Source organism: Ixodes scapularis, unplaced genomic scaffold, assembly GCF_016920785.2.
Source record: "Ixodes scapularis isolate PalLabHiFi unplaced genomic scaffold, ASM1692078v2 PGA_scaffold7__128_contigs__length_106722199, whole genome shotgun sequence".
Taxonomy (NCBI): Eukaryota; Metazoa; Arthropoda; class Arachnida; order Ixodida; family Ixodidae; genus Ixodes; species Ixodes scapularis.
This window is the reverse complement of record NW_024609882.1, coordinates 24,143,277-24,170,782: the sequence shown is the minus strand read 5'-3', so window position 1 is coordinate 24,170,782 and position 27,506 is coordinate 24,143,277. Positions and strand designations below refer to the sequence as shown.

Here is a 27,506-nt window from a genome sequence, read left to right as displayed (position 1 = left end):
GCATTACTGGCCCCGAGCACGTGTGTAACGACCCTTCCACACGCGCTGCATGCTCTAGCTCGCATGGGCCGCAATTACTGAAACACCTGTCGCATGTACGTCGCTTGCAAACTGCGGCGACCTGTGCGGCGGTCGCTCACCTGATCGGGTTCAATACGTGGCTCGCGTCTGCACTCGTATTTGATCTCGCTGTTTGCGCGCAGCGGATACACGACCAGACGCGGCACAATTTTGCTTTTTGTTTTGTATTTTTGTTGGCGCGGTTTCTAGATGGCGCGAACTTTTATCGACTGGCCCGAGAAACCTCCGAACTTTGGCAAAAATCTCACAAAGTTTGACTTATGGACAGTGTTTAATTAAATAATTTATAAGGCAGTTTTTTTTATATTTTATAAAATAATTAACGAATAAACACATAAAACAAAGATATCTACGTTTAATGCTTTAGTTTAGAAGAAAATGACTTTCTTTTTTCTCTTTTGTTAGTGACGGAGGAAACTTTTTCGGTGTTTTAAAGCGTTCGGAGATGATTTAATTGTTGAAATAAAGTTTTTGTCTAGCTGGTGCAAGTTACCGCCCGATTAAAAGCGCTCAGCCACATTCATCTATCCATGTTTGCGCGTGCGCACGAAAGTCGAGCTTCAGCCGAACCTTCGTCGAACTTTGCATGAGAAGTTCGAATAAGCCGAGCCTGGCCCAACTCGAACCTCGATAGATTCGCTCGGCGTTTTGAGCTCGGCAAGTACGCCATTGTGGGCGTTTCTCCGCAGAGCCGATTCAAGTTTTGTAAAAAGGATAAACATAAAAAAAAAAGCATCTTTTTTTTTTTTTGGCGGCGCGTGCCAATTTTTGCAGCGCGCGTTGCAACTCTGAGGGAGGCAAGGCCACCAAGCGGAGAAGACGTGAAGGAGGGAAGCGACGCGGGCTACCGACTATCCGAGCGTGCAGCGAAAACTGCCGCGGCCTGGCGGCCGAAATGGGAATCGGAGAAGAAGGGGTGTTAAATGCTTGAGATTGCAGTTGTGAATGGTCGGAAACATGTAGGCACCCTAGTCCAATGCATCCGTCCGCGGTACAAACTCGAATGCATGGACACTCCATTTTAAAAGCGGTCATTTAATTTCCGTCAGAAATGCATGGGCTCGAAGCTCGAAAACAGCACGATGCTGCCAAAAAAGCCGTAAAAAGCAAAAGCAAAAAAAAAAAAAAAAAAAAAAAGTTTCATGCGCAGCTTTTTTTTTCAGAAGAGTCTGCGTTCGAGATTAGTATTTCCCATTTTGATCGCTGGGGGCTAGAATTTCGGACACTGGTCTATATACCGAGAGGGCTATGGCGAGGATATACACATGGCGCCGTTGCTCGTACATACGTTCTGCAAACATTTGGGCGGCCCCGCCATTAGGGGCTCGTCAGCGCGTATCGGCGCCCGGTCTCGCGCGTTTCGAGAGCGAAACTCGCCGTATCTGTGTACACGAGCGGCTCAGCGCGCCGCGCCATTAAGAAGACAATTACGGCGTTTTCAGAACCAACACACCGGCTACGGGGCTTTACTTTGTGAAAACAACTGAAAGGAAAAAATAAAGAAAAGCCGGAAGCGAGCCTTTGTCTAACGTTAGCACCGACGCGTTTTGAGAGCACCGAATGAATATAATAAAAGGACAACGTGCGTGCGTATGGGTGCGCGCGCTCGTATGCTTGTGTTGGCTTGTGTACCTGCGTGTGTGTGCGTGCACGTGCTGCTGCCGTGGCGACCGATGCATAGATGCACGCGCTGCGGTACGACGACGACGACGCGCAACAAAGGGACCCCCTCACCCCGGATTCCCGCGTGCGGCCGCAACGACATTTCGCACGCAAAGCTGGTTCCAGGGTGGTGTTTCCAGCGAAGCCAGTGTGCAGCGGTCGTGGTCCACCTGCGCTGTGTTCTCTGGAGCAGTGCAGAGATAAACGCGCGGGCGTCGCGACGTTCGCGGTGGTGCAGTGCAGCGCGCGCTCTCGAAAGGGTTGCGGTGCATCGGCGTCGAGATGGCCGTTTTGTCCTGACGTCACCGACAGCCCGCGGGGCCTCCTGCAGCCAGTCACGCGAGCATCTCATTACTGCATCGCGGCCGATCGGATTGCGGCCGATAAGACTTTCGAGGTACCATTCACGAAAGACGATAAGCCACGCCCCAAGTTTCTTAAACTGTTATTTTTATTTATTTTGGGAATACTGCAAATCCCCCCCCCCCCCCAAAAAAAAAAAAAAAAACAAGGACAAGAAAAAGCAGTTTTGTGTCAATCTATACACTACAGTCACAGCGATATATATGCACATAGCCGAAACTTTTAATTTCAGCAATTAACTTCGATTAAATTTAGAATGAATTAAGAATGATAAAGAGCTTTTTTTGTAGCGTGAGCTACACTGGCCGAAGTTGAGCAGTTTCGCGTGGCTGTCAAAGTGCCGTGCATTGACGTCACACGGCGCACAGCTGGCGCGCTGGAGCCGCCGCCGCGCGCGCCTCGCCGGTCTGAGCATGCGCGAGGAGCAGGGACGTCACACGGCGCACAGTTGGCGCGCCGGAGCCGCCGCGCGCTCCGCCGCCACCGCGTGCGCGCCTCGCCGGTCTGCGCATTCCAGAGGAGTGACGTCATAGCCGCGGCAGACGCACTGGCGCCGCCGCGTGCCCAGCTGTGCACCTCCGTTGCGCAGTAGCCAAGTTTGAAACTGCACCGTATCCGCTTGATAGCGCCTCTCATTTTGTGCGCATAAGCTCACGCTACGTATATCCTGGCATAGCCGAGCTAAGCCACCGCAATTTTTTTTTTTTTTTTTCGTTGCGGCTTTACAGCAATTGTGGAGCCGGCGCTACACGAAGGCCCGTACGCGCACGTGTGCTTATCAGATGTCGAAAAAGCAGATTGTCAAGGCTGTGGCGTGTGGTGTAATTATACGCGCTCGCTTCAAGCGCAGCGGATCGAATCCTTGGAACAGCGCAACGACGGGGCGATCTTTTTCGGGCATTTATTGGCAACATCGCCGACGGAGGCACCCGCCCTGCTACACCGAGAACGACAGCGGGCGCTGGGAAGAGCCCATAACGCCGGAATACGTCGTATTTCATACCTCATCGTCGTAACATGCGCGCGAAGAAATAAATAGTGACTGCGCGAGAAGTCTGGGGCGTCTACTTTCACGCACTATGGGAAAGCCAATGGCTACAATTATGGAGCGAGCTCGGAGAGTGCCGAGGGTAAAGAATATATTTAGACCCTAAAAAGAAACAAAACAAACAAAACAGTTTGGGCAGTGGGCATGACCTTTCAGTATATGCTCAAGTGTGCCAGCGCAGACTTCGTTTTTAGGTGCCATTTTTAAGCCTCGTCATTCGCTCCAGATTTCCGAAGAGTTTATGCAGGCTAGGAGTGTTTGACGTATAAGCCGTCGTGTTGAATAAGAGACGCGGTGTTACAAATGTATATGTGCAGCGCTTTTTCCTTCCCCGACTGCGCGCCAAAAAGAGCATAGGAGTTTGCCGCCTCCCTCGATGTAATAGCAGATTTCGGCCTCGATAGACGTCTCGCCAAGTTGGGCACTGCCCCGACCATTTCCAATCCGAACTGTTCCTCCAATCCGGACTCTTTCCCTATATAGTCGGACAGTTCCCCACCTGGAAAAAAAGAGCTGTCACACATTTCCCCGTGTCCGAGATCTCCCCTGCCTAGGTCCATTTACATTCTATTAGTCAGACTTTTCACCGTGTCAGACATTCCCTCGCCTAAGTCGGACTCTTCCCCCGTTAATTAGGACATTCTCCCAGGTGGGACGGTTCTCCGAGTCGTATACATTTCCTCGAGTCTGACACTTCCAGTCGAACATTTCCCCAAGTCGGGCAGTCTCAAGTGCCACACTGGGAGTGTACAGAATTAGAATAAATCTGACGCGAGAGCAGGACGAGGCGCGTCGTATACAGTCCGAAATCTCGGACGTCGCTATCAACTCTCACTCTCACTAAACAAAAACAAACAAGAAAATCTAAGCGAACACACGACGCAGGAATAGGAGGATGCCCCAAGTCTGGCGAAGCGATTGCGTATCCCAGGAGCGAGCCAGTGCCAATTCTCTGTCAGGATCGCGCACGTTTATACGAGGACGTGTCGCCGGCTATATGTACGCCAAGAGGCGTTGTACAACAATGTAGACACATGTTGCGCCGCTGCGCGCCCGTGTGTCGAGCCGCGTCGCCGAAAGCTTCCCAGGCGGGGAGAGAAAGAGCTCGGCGAAGGTTCAGCAGCGCGAATCTGGCGACTTATGCTGGCATCGAATCTGGGTCGGGAAAGAAGAAGCGTGTCCAAGGAAAGAGCGCTACTCGTTTTCTTTCTTTTATTTTTTAACCTTTTTTTTTTCCGTCCTTTTGTTTCAGGTGTCGTTTCCCCGTTCTCGACGACGAAGATGTGGGTCGTTGCACCGATGCGCGCGCGACCTGCTTTGCTTGCGCGCCCCCCGCGCGACGTGCCGAGAAGTCGCGCGCGCGCTCTCCAGCCGAGTTGAGCCACGACGTGTCGGCGGAGGCTCGGGTGGCGCTGTCAGATATACCACCACACTACAAGCTTTTTCTTTTTTTGTCGAAGCGACGGTGTGGGCATAGCCTCCTATATACTAACGAAGCCTGGCAGATCGCCACGAGAAGCGGCCGCCGAAATGGAAAAGGTCGAGTGGCAGACAACAGATGAGAGGAGAAGCCACGTGACTGGCGCCCCGCGGCGGCGAGACTCCGAAACACACTTCTCTCGAGCGAACAAGTGTGTTCCGGGTCCTCGCCGCTGCAATAGCTGCGCGCTGATGTCCTGGTTCCCCGAGAAATGGCTCCTTGATGCTCTGTGCTACCAGATCTCCACGATCCAAATCTGCGACCGGGCACTCTATGACTCCGTCGTAGAACTGCCAGGCTTTGTGAGTATAGAGGAGGCTATGGTGTGGGGCATCGCTTCTTACAATTGTACGACTCGACTGTGTTCGAAACAATATATTTTTGTCTCGACCGTTGCAGCACAAAGGCTGTGATTATACATCGTCGCTTGTAGAATGCGCACGACGGTCACGTGACTGGTGCCACTGCGGGTCACATGACCACGTGACGTCACATGCGAATTCGTACTCTTTGTCGTTACGCTTCCGCGTGTCGCTGGCACTTCAGTGCAAAACCAAAAACGTATTGCGCGTCAAAAAACGAAAATAATAAACGAGGAAAAAAAAAAAAAAAAAAGAAGACTGGTTGACTGTATCTTTCCATCACCCGGAGGAAGACACGACTGTACTCGAGAGATGCTCGCGCGCTTTGCTCGGAGAGTGGTGCTAAGGTAAAACGAGCTTCGCGGTAGCGCCGATGATGTTGGCCTACTTCGGGGTGTCTCGGAAGACGGCTGAGCACAAAAAAAAAAAAAGAAAAGAAGGAGCAACGCGGAATTGGAAGTCGTTTCGTGTGAGTTTCCAAGCAACGACGTCATCGGGAAGTCGCTTTGCAATCCACTTTTCGCTTACTGTCGTGGTCTCTTTGCTTACTAAAGCAGGATCTCCGGTTACTGTCGTTCTATGCTTGGCAGTCGATCGGGAAAACGTCTCATTTTTTTTTTCTTTCCCCACTCTGTAAGGTAGTAATTTGCGTTCGCTCCATTACTGTGGTTAATGTCCTACGGCACGTCACTAACTACCGGGATGTCAATATTTTGCCACATCTCTGACACAAGCAAAAAAAAATAAAAAAAAGTCTTGGAAAGCTGTAGGAACGCAGCCATTTGCCACTGCTGGCGAGGATAGAAGAAATGAAAAAAAAAATTGATTACAACTATAAAAAGGAGGTTAGAAGAACGGCGGAGAAAGTCTAGAAAAGTCTGATAGTACACAAAATTGGTAAGATAGAAGAATTAACGAGAGACGGAACTTAGAGCATAATTTAACTTGGGAAGGGGTGAAAAAGAGTTTTAGCAAATCGTTCCGCTGACTTCGATAACGATTCCCGATGCTCCGCCGCTGCCTTTGCGCGTGCGTCGTATCGTTGTCGGGTATCATTAGGGAGTTTTTGTACCACACGGCTATCAAGCCCCTCGTAAAGTTTCGGGCCCTCTGTTCGACTGTAGGGCACTGTACGTCGAATTGAAATTCTGGGGTGTATTATATGGGACAAAGGGTGTATTACACCCCAGAATTCCGGAGAGCGTAACGGAATAACGGAAGAGGCAAAACGATCTACGGAAACTCCCTTTTAGGGAACCGTTTCTGCACATCCGGTACGGACAGCGCATGCGCAGTTCGTACCGAAGAGCCCATCGTACGGTATGGGACGTGTAAAAACGGTTCCCTAAAACTCCCTATAATCGGGGGTATCGGAACGATCTACTAAAACTTTAGGACGCTTATTATACGCCAGGTGGCGCGGGCTACCGCCCGATAGAAAGGGTATGGCCAATACCATCCATCCAACCATTCACGTAAATTCCTCACAACCTGGCACGCAAAAAAAACAAAAAACAAAAAAAAACGGGAGTTGCACCATTTAAATCGGTCTTATGCGGTGTGATTTTGACTTAAAGCATGTACATCATCAGCATTGGGAAATGGGCAAGGACATCATAATAATGACGTGGTTCCTACGAAAAAAAAAAAAAAGAAGTTTGTCATGCATGAAAAGAGATCTGCGCGCTTACATCCCCGGCGAGTGCAGCTTATTTACCAATACGTCACGCCTATTAGCGTCACAGTCACGCCTATTTACCATTATTATCTCCGCGGGTGCTATGGCTGAGGAACACGCCTGAAATCACGACTACAACGGAACTGCCATCCTAACAGTTTACCGATCGATAGTTGAGCCACTAAATGAGCGCTTCAGAGTAACGACAACTTCAGCCACCTTCCTGCATAAAATCGTTAAGTTACCAGTTATATGGAGCTCGAGCTCTCTGAAATCGCAAAAAACGCTCTTCCGTCCTGCAAAAAAAAAAAAAAAAAAAAAAAAAAAGTGCTGGAACGGATTGCGATTGTGCAAGTCATTCTCAAATCGTGACGATCGCCAAAAGACCCCTTTCAAAGGTCCGTCGAGCAACATTGGCGGTCGCCATTTATGGGCGCGAAGCGCGTGATTGGGTCCGAGTTCACGCCGAAGGCTGACGTCACACTCGTGGCCAATACGTGCTCAGAGAGTCCCGAAACAACGGATAATCGGCGTGTCAGCTACTATAAGTGGCGCTCACTTTTGAAAAAAGTATCTATTGCGACCATTTGTGTAAGCACTGCAGGGGGGAGCTTCGATTGTGTCGCCTCCGGCCAAAGCACGGCGGAAGGCACGGAGCGCGCGGTGGAGGCCGACACGCTTTGTGCTTCTCACGCTGTCGGTGTCTATATACAAGCACCAAAATGGCGGCGCCAGCAAAGAAAAAGAAAAATCGGGAAGTGCCGGTAAGCGTGGCCTAAGTATAAGTTAGCGGCTTTGGTCGCGATACGACATTTGGTTCGGGAAAACAGTCGGTACTACCAAGCATTCTTTTCTTCTTTTCCTCGTGCAAAGTTGGCGATTTGTTTTTTTCACGCCCAGGGTGTAGAAAAAGAATAGATAGATAGATGTATACAGAAAGGGCCGGCAAAGGACGGGAGAAAGTATTCCGTTTATCTAGCCTTTGTTTTTCCCGGAAGGCCGCGCGAGCGTGCGTATCTTTTGTCTGCTCGCCAGACGACTTCTCGCGTACGTTCACCCGTAGCCTGGAGGTTAACGAGAACAAAGAAAGAGTGACTGGCTCCGTCTTTTATTGCATTGGCGGGACGATGACGTACGATGAGGCGGGCACGAGGGTTAACTTCCCGCGATAAAGACCCGCTGTGACGCATTGTCGTCGACTCTGGTCGACCCTTGTCGGCGGCGTACCCATTGAGGGAGTCGACGAGAGCTACACCACGACACCGCGTGTGCCGGTTTTCACCCAGCGAGAGTCGTTAACACGGCCGAGATTGTACTTCACTCTTTAGTTGATGCGGATCCGTTTTAGGGGTTTTCGGTGTTGCCGTGGGGCAGTAATTTGTAAACCCCCTCGAATTTATTGATTTATATACCTTGAGGGCCGGTTTACACTACTGTTGAACGGATCAAATACAATTCCAAAATATTATAAACAAAGTACACGAACTCCCCCTACAATAGGGAGTTTTAGTAGATCGTTTTCGTGCAGCCGCTCTGCAGAGCGGAGCGCGGAATCGCCACTGCGCCTGCGCGCCGATGGCCTTGGCTGTAGAGTTCCGGGTAGCGGAGGGGCTTAGCGGAGCGGGAAACACGGTTTACTAAAACTCACTAATGACAACCCCTGTATAATACGCTCCGCTAGTTACTCTGTCGAAGCCAATTGAATGCTGGGATTATGTCACGTGACCTTCGGGAGACGCGCAACCACGTGCCACGTTCCCCGCGCCGGACTCGTTGGGATGGCTCGCAGCAGTAGCGTCCGTCGCGGTGACCATCGTAAGGTTGCGGGAGCTCGCGGGCGAGGAGGTTTCGTGCGCGCAAAGGCAAGCTGGGCGCGTTGACACGCGTGGGAGGCGAAAGCCGGGAGGCGTCGTCCGCCCGAACCCAGCCAACGACCGATATCCCCATCGGCGATCGGGCTCCGGTGGCGTTCTTTTATTTTCGGCAACGGCGAGGAGGAGCCGATAACCTGAGAGATCCCGGACGAGCGGACGCGTGACCGTGCCGTTGCCAAGATAAAGAGCGAGTCCCGCATCCCTCAGCGTATATGCGGCCTCTAATCTGGCCGTTTGTTTGTTCGGCCTGGGTCGTCCGTCCGCCATTTTGAGTTTCCCGACGGTTTCCGACCTCCATTTCACTTCAGAGTCCGACCGCCGAAAGCTGCGACGGAGCCAATCGAACGGAACCAAAAGTGCGTCGTCACGGTGCGCTCGTTGTCTCTGAGGTTATACGCCATCACCGGCGAGGGAGTCGTGAATGTTCCCCTGGTCAAACGGACTCAAACCTGGTCGGCGTTACCCCAACACCGGGCTCACTGCGAGACAGGGTTGAGGCTTGGGGCCGGAGCCACGCGGGAGGGGGTCCCAACGACCACTTTCTTCGACTTAACCGGCCTCAAAATATAGACGAGATCCTTCATTCCACCAGGAAATCACTGATTACATAGCGGATGAAGTATATTGCATTGTATATCTTAGTTCCAAAACAATCTTCTGACGGGACCATTTTTTCCTACCTTGAAATTGGGACCATTAGTTCCGGGACCATTTGTTCCGGGACCATTTGTTCCGGGACCATTTGTTCCGGGACCATTTGTTCCGGGACCATTTGTTCCGGGACCATTTGTTCCGGGACCATTTGTTCCGGGACCATTAGTCCCGGGACCATTAGTTCCGGGACCATTTGTTCCTACACCCATTGAGCCCATGTTGTTAGCGCCGCGATTGCGAACATGCGCTTCGAGATCCGGGATCGCGGGAAGGGGATTCCCGGGAAGGCGAATGACCGGATGGCATCCGCCGATTCCGGAGGAGTGGTGATGTTCCACGGGGGATCCGGAGGCGGAGCGACTCCATTCCCATCGTGTGCTTCATCTCGGATCAGGTCTACTGATCCCGGCGTGCTCCAAAACGACCCGTGGAAATCGCCATTAGTCTTACCCGACGTGGCCCGATGGGATGCCTCCCTGATCAGGCCCGGCCCGGTGAGGGGCCAATCCGTGTCTCATCTCTTAAATTGAAAGCTGCCCTGGGAAGATGTTGGTGGATTTGATTCGCTACTAATTTGCATGAAAGACGCTGTCCTATCGCAGTCACGTACGAGGTGAACCTTCGAAAGCTTACATAAAAAGACAGCTTATCTTTGGTAGCCAGAGGACCTTTTCTTTTTTCTTCAAGAGTTCGAAAAGGAAAGGAAGAGACAATCGTACTGTCCCCTGTGCCCCCGTATTGTCCTCTTTGTTTTTTTGTTTTTTTTTTGCCTGCTGACAGCCGTCCCACTATGCTGATGGAATCCCCGAAATTCCTCTCCCTATCTTCTTGTAAACTTTCATGATGTAGAAAACCCGAGATTGTGGTAAAAGCAGGGAAACTTGGTCGAAGAAGAAGGACAGGGGAAAAGAACTTCTCAAATTTTCCCCTGTCCTTCTTCTTCGACCAAGTTTCCCTGCTTTTACCACAGTCTCGGGTTTTCTACATCATGATCAACATCCACCAGCTCGCCTGCGCACTCACTGCTTTTTCATTGTAAACTTTCTTAGCCCCTAACAGCATTTTTTTTTAGAGCGCAGCTCTTAGGCGCCTGTTTCCGGCTTGAGCGGCGTCGCCGTCGACGTAACGGCGCGGCGCATGATGGGACATTTCCCATGATGCACCGTGCGGGGAGGAGGAAAGAGAGGAGGAAAAGGTGAAAGGGAAGAGGATGACGAGAAGGGGGAGGAGGTAAAAGAGGAGGAGGGGAGCGGGAGGAAGAAAAGAAGGCAGGAGGAGTAGCAGGCAGAAGGTTAGGAGGAGGGGGAGGGGTATACCCTTCCCTCAGCACCCTTCCCTCTTCCTCCTCAAGAGCTGCGCCCTGATTCGGCGTTACAGGGTAAACGCCCTTCATTTTTTCATGGCGTCGTATCAAGCTCGCACTTGGGCCTATTCGTTTTTTTATTTAAGCGATTATTGCGTTAGCATTCTCTTAACGTTTTAGAAAGTGTTCTACACCATTGTCTGAGCCCAGCCCGGGCCCAATCTGTGCTACCCGGCCCGGGTCCGGACCGACCCGAAAGCCCGGACCGGGCCGGCCCCGGGCTTTCGCGTTGGCCCGGCCGGGTGCAGGGCTCTACGCTTCAAAGTTGTGCCTGGCACTGTCCGCCGCTGGTCCGCGCGTGTTAAGTAACGAAGGATTTTGTTTGAAATAAGTAAGATTTGTTTTAGAAAAGTCTATCTTTCTACAGTTGCGTCGGCATTGTATTTTTTTTTATCTGCCTATGTTTGTGTCCGCATTTTTGGGTGTTTGCTCGCAGACCCGCGGCAGGGGGTGAGAGCATGAACGGGGAGTCGTTTTGTTCTCTCACGCGCAGGGAAGGGGGGGGGGGGGGGGGGGGGGCGGGGCGGGGAGGCTTCGAGCAGCCGCAGGGCTCGGTGGAGAAGAGTCGGACACCGGTCGTTAACAGACGAATTGGGTTTCAGTTTGGGGCGCCGGAACACCCGTGTCTTGGGCTTCTGTCCGCACTTGTGGCTTTTAAGCGGTTGTGCTTGTGCCCGGTGTATTTCGCCGCTTAGTGTAGAAACTTCGCTTTTAATTGACGCAATAACTTAACTGAGTGGCGCCAGCCAGGCGGCGACGAAAGCATGTAGTTACTCTAGAAGGAATTTGGGCTTGACCGTTGAGGTGTCGCAGGGGGGTCACGTTGACAGCTCGCTGATCATTGGGTAAGAGTGTACCACGTGATAATGGGCAAATCTGAAGTGATTCGTCCGTTTCTGGAGGGAAAGGAGGCCCCTACGAGTCTAGAAAAGGGGTGCCGAGAGGATTCTCGGGAGATTCGGCTATGTATGGTTTTTAATTTCGGGGGAGTTTGAATTGTAAATTACTGTTGACTTGTTGTCGTTTTGCTTTGAAATTAACGTGGCCAGAGTGGCCACTGTAAACCAACCAACGTCGTAATATATCCAGCGGGATCCAACAACTTTCAGTGTTTTTTTTGTTTTTTTTCTTATTCGGCTTCCCGGGGGACTTTCATCGGGCGAACACCGTCATCGGTCGTCACCATCCTGACCGGCCACCTCCCTTCGGAAAGCTGACTCCGCGGGATAACACTAAGCTGTCTTCCTCAAAGTACCGTTTGTGGTCGGCAGTAGCAGGTACCCTGACCCTGACTACAGAAGCTGTCACGGGGCAGGAGGAAGTTCCTCCGACGAGTCCCTCTCGGGTACGGCATACGTGCATCCCTCGTCGTCGCGGCGGCGTCATCCACCCTGGCTGCTGGCGGCCTGCCCGCACTTTGCACTGACCTCAGGCAGATAAGCGCGATCCGGTTTTTGTCGACCTCACTCCCATTGTGTTTACCATGTCGGGTATATGCACAGAAGGACAGCGCGCCGCAATGACGGAAACCTCGCGAAACACACACAAAGAGATCGGCACATCATGTTTTGACTAAGGTCCTAACCTCGTCCTACGTGGCGTAGCAGGATTTGCTGCTGCGATAGCGAAGGACGCATCCTTCTTTTGTTATCGTAACGATTTTTATTTTATTTTTTTGCTGTTTGTTTTATTAGGGGTTGCAGAGCAGGTGAGGTGACTAGTCTGACGTCACACTGTTTCCGTGGCGCTGCCGTCGGCGAGGCGGGCGCGTGGGCGCTTCACTTCACGGGGATGTGGTATCTGCGGATGCACGTGCTGTGGGCAAACGCGGACTTGTTCGTAAGCGGCGTCTTGGTCTATGGTACCCTTTGGCTGTTTACAAACATGAACTGCCGCTTGCGTCCTGAGCGACTTCCGGTCGCTCACCGGAAACCTTGCTTTATGCCACCAGTGCTAGAAAGCATAAATGCTACACGGACGACAAAGTTTGAGATTTTACGAGGGTCTTCGACTGTACAAATTAATGTCTGGGAGGGGGCAAGTTGGTTTACAAGAATATTCGGAAAGATTTAACCGCTCCTCTCCGTTCTTCTGGCGTTCACCTAGTCCTAGAGAATTGGTGGTTAAGCGTTTCATCGACATTTCGAGCAGCGGTGATAGGGTGGGCCTTGTTCGTTCTTTTCTTGAACCGAAATATCTCTGGGGCGTCAAAGACGAGCACCGCCCGGTGGCGTTTGCCATGAAACAACGCGAAAGATATATTTATGTAGGTCAAGACTGTGCTCCCCGTTAAGTATTCTTCACAGATTGATCGGCGACGTTTCACCGATCCCTTCACCAGTTGGCCGATGTAACGTGAAGGGTGATAAGGTATTACGAAATCATAACAGTAAACGTTTGGAGAATAGCCGGGGATTTACGTGTAGGTCAGTGGTGCAAGGAAGGTGGTTTTGACTGATTAATGAAAGTAGTTTGGACCGAATAATAATAATAGTTTAGTTTTGACTCTGATCGAAGAGTCAAGACGGTTCATGAGGGAGCAGTAGCGTTCACATAAACCAAGACCTGCTTTCTGGGAAATTTTGGCTCAAAGCTCGTTGCCAGATAAGGAAAGAAAAAGAAAAAAAGGAAACACATGGAGACAAACGGAAGTAAAGAGGAAAAGAAAGGGCGCTCAGAGAAGGAGAGTGGACGAGATTTACGACGTATGAAAACCCCCCAAAAGCGGTGCCCCACGGACGCCGCGACGCGATGCCGAGGGCGCCGAAAGTATACGCGAACTTGTGAAAGCCAAACAGCGGCCCGAAAGCGTGCCGGCAGCGGAGCTAGGCAGCAACCGTCGTGCTCAGGGCAACCTAGATGGGTTCCAGAAAGAACCAAAACCAACGAGCGAGCAGGAAACGCAACTTCGGAAGAAAAAAACAAACAAAAGTAGGAACTGGGTTTGTGTCGACAAAGTACCATTCAGAGCGTTGTCGTCGCGATACTTTTTTTTTTTTTTTTCGGTATACCAGGCACATTCTATTTTTCGTGTGCCAAAAGAAATCCAAATTATTGGAATGATAATTGGATGGTCTCAAATGAGGTCGAATAAACGGTCAAGACCCTTTATCCCCCCCTCCCCCCCCCCCCCCCCCCCCCCAAAAAAAAGAAAAAAGGTGGACATTTGCATCTGCGTGCACCTTCGAAGGAGGGCTTCTCCTTCGAAGCCCTCCTCCCTTTGGCAATTAGCAGCACGAAACGCCGGAGAGGACCTGTGTCCCTCCTCGGCTCGTCCCGCCTCCTCTCCGGCGTTTCCTCTGCGAAGTGGAAAGGGTGTGCAGCCTGTCCCGCTTTTATTCGTCTCCAACAGACTGCAGTAAATGCTTTGGGTAATTTTGACGAGAAAAAGCTCGATAATGTTTAGAAACATTGTATGGCTGCATATCTGAGTTGTTCGAGATAGTAATAATTGCTCGTTTTGCGCGCGCCGACGGGCGCGTTAATGCCTGCGTGGACGTGCGTTGGTTTGCCGATTCTCCGAAGAAGTTCGTTCCGAAGGCCTTCTAAGTGCCCCTATAACACGGGTCTTCGATGGTGTATTACGGAAAAGCGATTCCCCTCGTGTGCCGCGGCTTTATTGGAGCGCCAACCGTGATCGACTTTAAAATGCCGCTCGGACGAAGCATTCCTCGCGTTATCAGAAGCCCGTATCTACATATTCGGAAGGTGAAACGGAGAGTGTGAAACGTGAGCAAACAAAATAAAGACGCGTTTTTTTTTTTATTAGACATTTTGATTTTATATACGGACGCATTCCACGAGGCTTTACTCTACCCAGAGCTTTGCCAAGACCACCTAAAAGACAAGGCCCGCTTATGACGTCATCGTTAGTGGATCCGGCAAACGCTTTGTGAGACGCAGTAACACGCGCTGTCGACTACGCTGACGGAAGGTAGGCGGCGCTTCATGAATCCACTGGTGGTGACGTCAGGACGGGAGGCAGGCAGGCCTTGTCTTCCAGCTGATATTGGCTTAGCGCGTTGAAAATGCGGCTCGACGTTGACCCCGTTGCAGTACGCGCGTGGTGGCGCGAAAGCGACGATGTATAGTCGTTGCTCAACGGCGCTTTTCAGGTCCGGCGTGCCGGGCAGTCGTGCTTAAATTACAGAAGGGCGGAAAGGAACAGAGAGCGACGGCCGGCGGCGGAGGCAGCATTGTTCGTTCCTTGTCCGCGACAGCAGCCTGATTTGCGATTACCGCGTTAGTAGTGCCATCACGTAGCTCGGCGGCGCTGACGCTGTGCAGGAGCGAGATGCGGCGGCGGTGAGCTCATGGCTCGGCTCCACTTTGGGCGCCAAATTGTGTGCGCACGTGTATCGGGCGAGAGTGACCGCGAGCTGCCCATAATTCCGACGAATCCGGTGGCAGGCGCAGTTGGTTTCCGGGGGCCCTTTTTCTGCGGTTGGGGGACGGAGAGCTTTCGTCGGGGCACACTCACCAGCGCCGTCTGATGGCACCTTGGGAGACTTTGGGCTGCACGACAGGCGCATCAGGACCATGGCGGCCATGCAGTCGTCCATGGTGTCGGCATCCTCCGTGGCACTCGGTCGGCGCTTGCGGCCGCTGCGAAGAGAAACGAACAATAACGATACGTTGTTAGTACTCGTGCGCAGAATGCGTTACACAGTCGCCAACCAACATGGCAGATACGACAATCGGAATGGTCGATGAACCGAAGAGACCTTACTCCCAGAAATGTGTCAATTGGTGCGTCCGCGCATAACCGTGGCACGCCACGTTACGGTGTCGCATGAGATTACGCGAGGCCACGTCGCGTGACCACGTCCTATGGCGTTATGTCACGTGACGTCACGTTACAGCGTGAATTGTTCAAAGTTCACCAAAGTGATGAAGATCGATTTCGTGCAGGGAGCGCGTGGGCATATTTCATCGATTCATTTGACAACATATTCCATATGTCAAACTGGTTCAGTTTTCACAACTTGTGCTTCCAATTTTAAAAACAGTGTTTTTTTGTTTGTTTTTATTGTTTTTGCGGAGGGTATAAGCGGTTCATGATTTTCTGTGTTCGGTTCTTTGATGACGTTTGCCTATGGCCGAATTATTAAACGAGTTTGCTCTGGCGAGCATGTTTTTATTTTGCGCGTGTGTGTGTATTTTCCTGCACGTCTTCCGCTGATCAGGGTAGGGTGCTCGAGTGATTGTGAAGCTGTTCACTACAACTTTTGTTCTCGGGAAATGAAAAAAAAAGGTATTATTATTATCATTATCTGCATAGAACAACAAACGTGTATAGATGAATGCATTCGATACGTGACTTGCACTGAGGTCTCATCGGCGGCCATTGGGATGGCCTCCCGGGTGCCTGCCTTGTGGAACTTACACTTGGCACCTGCGAATCCGTTGTTCTCGGCAAGAGTGAGCAAGATTGACCATCGGCATGTTACGATGACGTCACTTGCAAGTCATGTAAAGACCGCCTTCGCCCACACCGGGTGCGAAAAGTGCCGCGTCTGCACGTACGCCGCATCGACACCAGCGCCGCCGCTCTAACGTGACGTCATAGCCGCATGTTGGTGTGGCCTATATTTCAACCTCCCCACCACCAAAAAAAAATAAGAAAAGAATGAAAGCCGTGTTTTTTTTGTTTTGTTTTTTTCTTGGCGAAGTGCATGCTCGAACAGAAAGAACGCACTGGTCCTTGTTTACAACTCGGCCGCCGTGGGGGCCTTCTTATCAGCGCCAGCCCGGCGAAGCGGGGAGGGGGAGCAGCGTTGGCGATAACCTCTCCGGCGAGCAATGCAAAAAACGGACCGATTTATCAGTTCGGTAGACGAAGGTCAGGCCAATACGAGAGCGCGCCGGACACAAAACTGCTAACGTCCGTTTTTTTTTTTTTTGTTTTTTTTTTTTTCGAAATCTCGGCACAACAACCAGCCCTGGTTTTATTTCTATTTTCTTTATGAATTGCCCTACATAAACAATCCGTGTTCTGCCGAAACACTCGAGGAGCGCAGTAATATATGTGATAAAATCAACAACAAGGCCTACTGAAAAAAAAAAAAAAAAAACACAAAGAAAAACATTACATACATCAGTTTATTTGCATTAGTTCAGTATATATATATAAAAAAATACGTTAAAAGGTTGAATGAAAGAAACTGTACATTCTAAAATATTCAGAACGTCTACACCACTGATCTCTATGTCTATTTGCTGGATCGCGTTTGACCAGCTCCGCCTATGGACCGAAATGCGGTCACTGGCGACCATCTTTAGGTAGAGTTATATCATCTCTAGCCATCATAGTAATATGGCGGACAGCGTAATGGCGGCCGGGTGCCATAAAATAGCCGTGGATCTAGTACACTGTACCGTGGGAGATAATTCGTGCTTGATTCAAGTTGTTCGACGACGCAGATTCTTGAAACCCGGCGTGAACGGTAGCCTCATCTTTGAGGGCCCGGAGAAAGTTCTACGAAAGCGCAGCACCGGGCGAAAGCAGCGCAGCTCGCATCGAATGCAGACTCCGTAACGGCGTCTGCTTTCGATGCTTCCTTCGATGCGACTTTCGATTCGAGCTGTGCTGCTTTTCCCCGGTGCTGCGATTTCGTGAAACTTTCACCGGGTCCTCAAAGATCGCGCTACCGTTCACGCAGGGTTTCAAAAACATGTTTCGTCAAACAATTTCAATCAAGCACGAAATATCATCCACCCTATTTTGACGGCAGCCTGCTACCACACCTGCCAAAACGCTGTCTGCCATGGATGGATTACAGTGGCTGCAGGAGCTGTACCTTGGCTAGAGGTAATATGACTCTACCTAAAGATGGCCGCCAGTGACCGCATTCGCAGAGCGGGCAAACGCGATCCAGCAATTGTCATTGAGATCAGTGGTCTACACCATCAAAAAGTATGCGAGTTGATTTTTTTTTTGCAGAACACGAAGACGGTCAATCACTGCGAACGACAGCCCAGCGCGCATGGCGGAGCTCAGTATACCGATAAACAAGTAATAAAAAAAGAGCGATGCGCGCAGTGACAATGACCGTTTTCGAAAGTCAGCGCCACCTGGTGCCTGCTGCGCCAACCATCTGAGTCCGCCATTGTTAGGGCACGTGTACTCTGAAAATATGTTGGACGCGAGAGTTCCGCCAGCGTTCGACGTGAACTCGGCTCAGCTTCGGCGGAGACTCGGATCCAATAGCACACTTCGTGACAAGAAATGGCGACCGCCAGTGTTGCCCAATAAACCCATAAAAAAAAAGAAAGACGTTTACACAAACCCCCTGTAACGCCGATTTAGAGCGCAGCTCTTGAGGAGGAGGAGAGAAGGGTACTGAGGAAAAGGGTATACCCCTCATCACCTCCTCATCCTACTGCTCCTCCCCTCTTCCCTCCTCTTCTTCCTCGTCCTCCTCCGCTCCTCCTTTATCCTTCAAGCTCCTCTCGTCCTCTCCTCCTCCCCTCTACCTCCTCTTCCCCGCGAGGTGCATTATGGGAAATGCCCCATAATGCACCGCGCGAGACCCTCGTTATTAATGCACCGCGCGGGACCCTCGTGACGTCACGAGGGTCTCGCTCGGTGCATTATGGGACATTTCCCATAATGCGTCGCGCTTTTACGCCGACGGCGACGCCGCTAAGACCGGAAACGGGCGCCTAAAAGCTGCGCTCTAAAAAAAAAAAATAAAAAAAATTCTATAGACGTTTGCAAGCAGCCGCGCTTCGGTGGCTGGTCTGGCCACCGTGGGCGGAAAACGCTTTGTTTGGGCGCCAGTCTGGAAACCGTGGTGGTTCGCCTCAGCAATGCTCGACTGGCAGACGATCTACGCACACCAGCATGCAAGATGGCGGTGCCCAGAGGCCGCACTTGCGAACGGCCTCCATGTTCTGTCAGGAAAGAAGCGTTTGGGAGAGCCAACAGCTGCAGTCTATACGGAGTACGGCTCGGCACATCGTGAAGCGGATAACATGCTTATACGTAAAAGAAAAAAGAAAAAAAAAAAAAAACGGTTGGCGGGTGACGCTTAGCACGATGTTATCGCATGAAACGCCATGTTCTTTGTTACGACGCGGAATGTTTTTTTGTTTTTTTTTTAGGATTAAAGGGACACTCTCAAGTGGATTTTGAGATCGTCTATTTATGGTGATAACTCGGTCTACGTACGTGCTCTAAGCATCCTTAAAAATCCGGAAATTGCACCTATGGACGGTCGATTTGCCCATTAAAAATCGAATGAAAGATCGAGTGACATTTCTGCGCCTTGGAGCAGCCACTGCAGGGTCGGACGGCGTTTTCAAACAATATTTGCTGTATTACGTCTCCTACACCCAAAAATCTTACTTTTTTTTCTCATAATACGCAACGCGCATCGAAAAAGAGATGCAATAGTAACGTTCGGAATCTACACGCAATGCACTATTTTCATGGGTCAAATTTGATAGAGTTGCTGGGGACCGGAGGACGGCTCCTCCAAGAGAAAATATAGTGCCCGTGCATTTCTATCGCCGTGAGTTTACTATACACTCCGTGCGGGAACTATAGGGGGCGCTTTGAAAAACGCGCGCAGCGCCGCTAGCGGAGGAGCTGGCGTTCGACAGTGAGGCGCGTTCAGCAGCCTGTGGCGCCTTTTCGCATGCCAAGCTGTGGCGGCGGAAGCGCGCACGGTCGGAACTTCTGCTTTTTGAGCCGATATGTTGAGGGTGACGTTGCATGAGTGCTGGAGCAGACCTAAGAAGGGCATTTAGCTGTTCTCCACTTCTTATATATTGAGTTTTAGTCGTTATTAGGGGTAATTTCTCTAGTTGCGGCCAAAAAAGGAGTTGGAGCAATTTTCTGAAAAGCAAGACGGCCGCCACCATAATTGCTCTGAGGGGGAAATTTGTTTCGCTCGTCGCTGTAAACGTAGGACTGCTGGAACGATGATATTGGAGGCGAGTGAGATGTACACTAAGTTTCTGCACTAAGTGTGCCAAGTTTCATTAAGACGGTAGGTGTGAAAGTTGTTTCTAACGAATAAAGAAATAAAGCTGTACGGGATATCCAATATTGGACCCAAAATGTTGTGTTATAGCGGGCTGTGCAAAGTGCAGATTTGGGCACACAGGTGCTTGGACTTGACAGTAACATAACACAGCACTTAATATACAAAAAAAAAAAAAAAAAAAAAAGGTGGCATAGGGAAATCAGGTGAAAATTTGGTTTGGGCGGCGTAACTCAATGGGAACCGGTTTTGACCATGAAAAGGCTGTCAAGAGAATACCACTGGTCGGGGGAGGTGGAGACTTTAGAGGCAGGAAGGGACTAGTGGACTGTACTTCCAGTTTAAACAACTTTACGAAAGGTGGTTCCAAAGCCGAGAAAACAAAGTTGTCGGCCAACACACGGTTTGGCCGCCAAGGACTTTTGCGGTCAGCTGTTGTGTAAGAACCTGTTGTGCGAGGTGCTGATTTTCGGCCCACAGGTACTTTGACATGACCGTCACTTGGCACAACACTTATTAAAACAAAAATAGTTGGCATGGCGAAACCAGGTGGAAATTTAGTTTGGGCGGCGTAACTAAATGGGAACTGGCTTTGACCGTCAAAGGCTGTCAGAAAATACCACTCATCGTGGGAGGTGCACACTTTACAGGTAGGAAGGGACCAGTGGACGGTACGTCCAGTTCGGACCACTTTGCGATAGGTGGCTCTAAAGCCGAGAAAAAAAATTGTTGTCTACAGAACTCGGGGTGTCAATGTTTCCACAGCCAAAAGGAGGCTGATCAAGAAAGAAAGCACACCACATAAACTTCCATACTCAAACACCGATTCTCCAGTGATTCCGAGTTTCATGGTTGTTTTCTTTAGATTTATATTTGTCACTTTTTTTACCGTTCGAATCTTTCTTCATGAAGTACAGATTGCGTGCCATATTTGTCCGGAATTATCATCGACTCGTACGATGGGGACGAAACTTCTTTGGAGGGCATTCCTCTAACGAAATTGGCACTGCATACCCGCGAGTGTGGGATGGCATTTCAGTTCGTCCCATCGGCGCTGACACATGTAGGCGTTACTGGTACGAAAACAAACGCAGAGCGCAAAGCGGCAGTGTAGAATATGTTAGCCGTGTCGACACAGTGGCAGACATGATCGGGACACCAAATTTCTCGCGTCGTATGGCACGGCTCCATCGTTGTCGCTGTCCCACAAAACATCGGCGAGGTGAAAAACTGTGAAACTTTGTATCCGCGAGATACGACGCATCACTATTGAAGCACTTATGACGCAGCACAGGCTGCGTCATTAAGCTGTGAACCCAGCGCAACAGCACCACTCCGACTTCAACGCGTACCAACGTACGCGGCGTGGTTTCGGTTTCGTTTTCTCTGGGGTGCTCACTGCCTACCTTCGGTACCGGCCGCGCGGCGGCGCGCCAGTCGCGTCGCACGGAGTGTATAGGACGTCTTGCCATCTAGAACTGGTCATTCTTACCGACTAAAGCCCAATAACAATTTTTTCGGTCAAAAACTAGCTTCTAAAAAAAAACAAAAAAACACTCGAGTGCCCCCAATTTTTTTTTTTTTTTTAACAGCTTGGTTGGGACACGCCTGTGAAAAAGTAAGTTTTACGCGAAAAAAAAATTCTAGAGCAATATTGACGGTGAGAGATTTATTTGAAATTCTGCACGCAAAGTCCATGACATCACGGAATGGTCATTCGCTCAACGAGATGGCCATTCGCCTTATCCACCTAAACGTGAAGGCGAAGCCGAGCCATCTCTCCTCCACGCGCTCGAAATGCCGAGAGAAAACAAGTGGAAAGGAGGTGACTAACGACTAAATCAAACTGTTAAAAAAAAAAAAAAACTTTTTTTTTTTTTTTTTTTTTTTTTTTTTAGGGGCTTTTTAGGTGTGATTTCAGCCCATCATTGGCCGAATCCCCTCCGTAGATTGCAGCGAATGGCTCTCCCCAAGTCCTTCGGGGGACAGTTGGCGCACCAGATCTGCTACAGTGGTAATCATGGGCACACGCGCTTATCTCTGATCAGCAGCAAAACGGATAAGTGGGCTAGTAGGTACATGTTTAACTTGCAACTCCTCGTGTCCTCGCTTTACAAGTTCATTATCTACGATGAGTCCAACCGTATAGCCGACAGTACGGTGGAAGCTACGCGTTCAGCGAACCAATCAACGGGCCTTTTCCTTTCACCACCCAACTCTGCGCGCTGTTACGGGGACGAGAGCTCGATCACGTGACGAGAGGCGGACGTATATAAGACTGCTGTAATGAGCGCACTGTCAAGTTTCGCGGCTGACTTGAAAGAAACATGGCGGCCAAGGGCGTTATCGTGGCACGCCGGGAATGTTGTGTGTGTCTCTTTCGAGAGAGACAGTGTGCCTCCATTGTTAAAGGGCAACTCCGCTTCTTTTCCAGTAGTGCAAAACTATACAGTTCTCTTTGTTATCGTCTACAAAACCCCCATGGCAAATATTACGACGGAATTCCGCCTAGAAGTTCATTAAAATCGCTGTCAAAGTTTGACAAGCACGAATCCGCTGGTTTTGGATGAGACGTGCGGGCCAGACAACACTGCCCGGCTGCATTTCCGCTTCCTCCAAATTCCTTCTCCCGGCACGTCCGCGACGTCATCAAACATGTACAGCTTCTTTTTTTTTTCAATTTTGTTTTCTTTTTTGGGGAGAGCACGGGTGGCGCCAGCGCCGTGAAAGACGTGAGTGACGCGCTCGGCCGGCCCGGCGCTCGACTATTGATACTACTGATAAGCCGATCGCCTCGTTGAGCGCGGCTTGTGTTACATCGCATACTTTTGAACTACAAGTAAAAGGAGGAGAGGGAAGCTGCTTTTGTAAGAATTTTGAGTGACAGGTTAATCTTCTATAATCTTCTGGGAGGAGAATAGCGACGCCTGTGCTAATCCAGGAGGCACAAAGGAGGATCCTGAAAAGAGGGGAGCTCCTTCTTCCCCTTGTATATCACGTGGGTGTACATGCTTAGTGATGCCGAATATACAATGTTGTCCGGCTTTGCCACCGTTTCGGTTTCGGTTTGTGATCATGGCTAGAGTAAAATTACACGAAAAATATTTTATTTTTCGCGAAACAAAGGTTTGGGGATTGTTTTTGAGTGCTTCAAAAAGCAAAATCGGCCACTATCTCAAAATTTCTGAAATTAAGCGGAGTTGCCCTTTAAAGAAAAGAAAAAAAAGGTCGGCACGTTCACTCGGTTTCGGAGCGCGCCCAATCGCTGCGATCTGGGAAAGCGAATCCGACCAGATGACGAGTTCCAGACGTTGCTTTGACCGGAAGAGTGCAATGTGCGCGGGCGCCGTAATTGGTTCCTCCGCGGAGGACCAATAACAGGAAGTGTCTCTGCTGGAAACCTGTCGTAACCTCAAGCCGCGCGGCCACAACTACACCGCACAAGAGGCAGCGCCCGCAAACACTGTCTCGGGCGGACTTCTTTCTTGTACGCAATACTGTCATCATGTCTGCGAGTGAACACCGTGTGCCTTTTGTAGGATGTATGGGCAGGTTCACCGCGGCCTCTCAACGCATCCATACGCCGATACGTCAAAAAAAAAAAAGAAAAAAAAGAAGACTGCGGCTGTATTTCTCGCAAGAAAACATAGGTCACTTTTGTTGCTGTGACTACCCTATTAATATTTTGCAACAGAGTCACGTATATTTTTAATAAGGCCAAAAAAAAAAAAAAAAAACGCAAATGCTCGAAACCAAAACCTGCGGATGGAGGTCGGAGAAGTGGGGAGGAGGGAGAGTGATTGGCGGAAGTCACCTGGGCCGTGTTCCAAAATTTACTCGATCTTACTCCAGGGTAAGGGTTTTGTACCTTGGCGTTCTAAAACCTACACACGTCCAGCGCTCTTCAATCTCTGCTGTCACGTGATACGATCCGCCGGAGTAACTCGGATCCATTTGGGTGAGATGTGGAACACAGCCCTAGCTACACCCGACCATGCTTTTTTTTTTTTCCCCTTTTTTTTTTTTTTTTTGCGCAGCAGACATGTGTGTGGCAAGGAACCGTTTGCTGTGCGATTCCTTTGCAGTTATGTTTGTTCCGCTCGCTGTTTCTCCAGTTCAAAATAAGTTGTTTTTTAGATTCAAGAGTTGGAGATGAGTAGTGAGTGCCCGTGGTGAATTTCCGTGATCGGCTCCGAAAAGAATACCCCCCAGATGTTGCGTGAACAGCTGCCTCACAAATCCTGCATCCGAAAGTGGCCTTGTGCGACAGAGTCTGCACATGTTCCCGAAAGGATTGGGATCAATGGCTGGCTGCAATTCCTGCAGAACAGTTACAGGCACCTCGGAAAGCGGACGCTTGTGGAAAGTAGCTACATTGAGTTCGCAGGTGTCAAAAAGGAAATCCCATACCACTTAGTTTAGCGACGTCTCGTTCACAACATTTTTTTTTCTTTTCAATAATATATGTAAAAAAAAAAAGTGAATATCGCAAAACTTCTGAAAAAAAAAGAAAAAAAGAACGTACGCTTACATACGGGATTGAACATTGTTCCGCCGCGTGTGAAGCGGACATCTTTCCACTGAGCTACTGGGGAAACTCTTTCGTTAGTAATAATGCGGCCGGACAACTGTAGGTTGGTAAGTTTGCTGCCGATTTTCGTCCACCAAAAGCACTTCCGAATCGAACTCGGGCAGCACCACGCCTTCGCCACATTCGCACCAAGTAAAGAAATCGTACGCTTGCATATTCAACTCGAAATACGCACTTCGTGCTTTACGTTTGCGCGAGCGATGTCTTCAGCCACGAGAAGGGGGCGACGGCTCGGCGACGTCTTCGTGCAAATCGGCTTGGTGGTCGGGCGTGTCGTACGGGAGGAATACCAATTCTTTTGATCGGTCCGAAATTTCTCTTTCAAAGGAAGACAGAATTCGCCGGTACCGCGAACGACAGTTCTGAACTAGAGGTTCCACGCCCGTCGCCCGCTGCCATCGCCGTCCCCGCGAGTCCCACGATACGCGAAACGACGCCATGTTGAGAACTACGCAGTGAACGCTCAGAATGCTTCCAGTTCTGTGTGCAACTTTTTTTTTTTTTTTCAATCAACGTATTTGCAGCTTTTCAGAAGTCACCGGAAAATGGGTTTCATATTTTTCTCTATTTTTAATACTGAGTGTGTGCCTTCAATGACCCACGACTTTCATTAAATTTGGTGGTTGTGTCTAAACCTTAGAAAACGGTCCGTGACCACGGAGATCAGAGTGAGCGCGACTCAAACCGCCCAGTTCTCGATCGGCGGTTTTCGAGCTAAAAGAAACCGAATTTCGAGCCGCAAATTCTGTTCTGGGTAGTTGGGCTCTCGTATGTCACGTACAACTAAAAACCTCGGCGAGCATGAATACCCTGCCAGTGTCCCTTTAATGTGTGTTCGTCGCAGGGTGTTGAATAAAATAATGTCTACGGTCATGGACAGCCGTTGAACTTGCGGCTAATGGTACAATTTCATTGGATGCTTGATTGCCTAGGAACCGGCCAACCCTCCTTTTTTCTTCTTCTTTTTTATCGTTTGTCAGAATGGACCGCAGTTCTAAACCTTTAGCTGCGACAATTGAGGGGCGATTCGCTATTTTTAGTTAATTGTTTTTACCCACGCGGCTACACGCCACATAGGCCGGAGTGTGCTGATAAGCGGAGAGGGGAGAGCGATTGTAGGCGGAGGGGGGGGGGTACTATATTCGTTGTAAGTCGAGCATTGGCAACAAAGGAGACTGTACAGTACCCATGCAGAGCGAGCGTACATGCAGGCGCCGTGATAAGTAGAGGTGGTCGCACTCCTCGCCAATTATTTTCCCATCCGTCCGGCCGTCCCTGTGTTCGTCAACCCACATATTATCTCTCTCGTCCTTCCCGTGCGCTCTCTCGATCACGTGTGACTTTGGATGACGTCAGCTGACTGCAGCGCGCTGTGACCTCGGCTCGGGGGCGGTGACGCATTCCTGGGTCGCGTAAAAATAAGCGATGCAGCTTTCCGGCGTAATACTTTTCGATTACGTGTTGTAGACGCTGCGTATATGGGTTACGGGTTCAAAAGAAATCGCGCGTCTAAATTATTCAGGATTTTCGACGCACGCAGGTTTCGAAGAGCGATATATTCCTTTTGTTCGGCGCCCAGATCAGGGGGGCTATGCAAGACGGCGGGACGAAGGCACAGGGACATCGCCGCCTGGTGCGATTGGTCGCCGGCGTGGTGCTAACCAATCGGAGCCAGCCCCCCCCCCCCCCCCCCCCCCCCCCCCCCCCCCCCTTCGATTTAGAACAGAAAATGTTTTATTGGTCACTTCAACAGGAAAGGGATAACAGGCAACTTCGCGCACGTTTTTTTCTACCTCCATTCGTCTGTTTCGCGCTTGAGTCGCCAGGCGGCGCCGGGTTTCGTTGCACAATTCCATGGGTGCTTCAAACGTCCCGGTTGGTGTTTGAGTTCCGCCTGCCCGCTCTGTCGAAATAATTAAAATAATAAATAAACGGAAACCTCTACACGTGTCTACGGTTGCCGTTTAATTAAAAAAAAAAAAGAAGAAAAAAGTTTTGAGTTTTTTTTTTTTGTTTTTTTTTTTCCGCTCGGCTACTTACACGATGCCGGGGTGAAATGTGTCGTCCCAAAAATGCTGTATGCGCTGTGACATGGAGTGTGACGTCAACATGTGAAACGTATACATTGAGAGTGACGTCACTATGTGAAACGTACATATGCTCGGCTCAGTATTGAAATAAACTGTTCTTCCCTTTACTGAAAAAAAAATAAAAAAAATTAACTTGTTATTTGTTTACACTTCCTTGCGTAGATTTTTAAGATTGGCTTTCCACGTGGGTTCTGCTGGAAAAATGAGTGCACGCGGCACGTTTCTATATCTTTGATACGTGTCGTTAACTGTACGCATATACGTTTATCAAGTCATCGGATTATCCGGATCTACGAATGGCTCGTGATGGATAACCATTTATATATATAGCGTCATCGATTCAAAAACGCTAGGCGTGGCTTATTGTGTTCCTGGCTCTCGCTCTCGTAATTGTTTTTTTTTTTTTCCTTCGGTGGCCAATGCCGCAATTTCATTGGCTAAAAAGTAATGAGATGGTCCTTGTTTCTTAAGCTCTCGACGACTATTTATAGTTAATACCCCGTAAAGTAACCATGAAAAAAAAAAAAAAAACACCCTGGAAGTAGCGAGTTTCAAAATGTTTCCACGGTGTAGATATATGTATTCCGACGGTCGGTTTCCGCAATGAAAATGTCACACGGTGGAGAGCAGTCTCCTAAAACAACAAAAAACAGCAACAACAAGAAAAAGAATTAAACTCGTGCTAGGCTGAAATAGAATGGCGCCTCGAAGGTTCGCCAGGCGACCTCTGAAATATACAGATTCGAGGCACACTCCAGCTTGGAGGGTCGAGGGAATAACTCAAGGCGGGCAAAAAAGCGGGTCGTGATAAGGCGCTCTGGGGCATCACCGCGACATCCTGTTTTTATTTATTTTTTTCCTAGGACGTCACATCGCGTAGTAGAAAGGTGTCACTATAAACAGCAATACGGTATTTCCAGGAAATGAAGCCCGAAGTTACGAAATGAAGCAAAATAATAATAATAACGGCTGCACCATAAATTAGTGTTATAACAACGCAAGCCTTACTGTAACAAAGCTTGTTGTGTGTGTGTGTGCGTGTGTTTGTGTGCGTTAATTGGATAATGTATTCTTGTGATCATCCTCTGACGCGCTGTTGAAATAAATTTTCTGAGAACACGTGGTGAATCCGCGAATTTTATGATCTGCATAATTTCAACCGCGATTTTCTTCGGCTGTTCTTGACTCCCTTCGGCGGTCATACTTCATTTCATCCAAAATTAGGTTCGGAATAGGTTACGTACGCGTAGCCATTCACGGAAATCGAAAC

General features: G+C 49.7%; 1 protein-coding gene across 1 annotated transcript in view; it reads right to left on the bottom strand.

Annotated features, from left to right (window-relative positions):
• The window catches only part of LOC8031837 (zinc finger protein 704), a 60,793-nt gene extending 45,601 nt beyond the window's left edge, over nt 1-15,192 (bottom strand). The window contains exon 1 of the mRNA XM_040205446.2: nt 15,046-15,192. Coding sequence (XP_040061380.2) covers nt 15,046-15,127 — 82 coding nt within the window. The 5' untranslated portion in view covers nt 15,128-15,192. The remainder of the gene's footprint in view (nt 1-15,045) is intronic.
• Between the last annotated feature and the right edge of the window lie 12,314 nt (nt 15,193-27,506).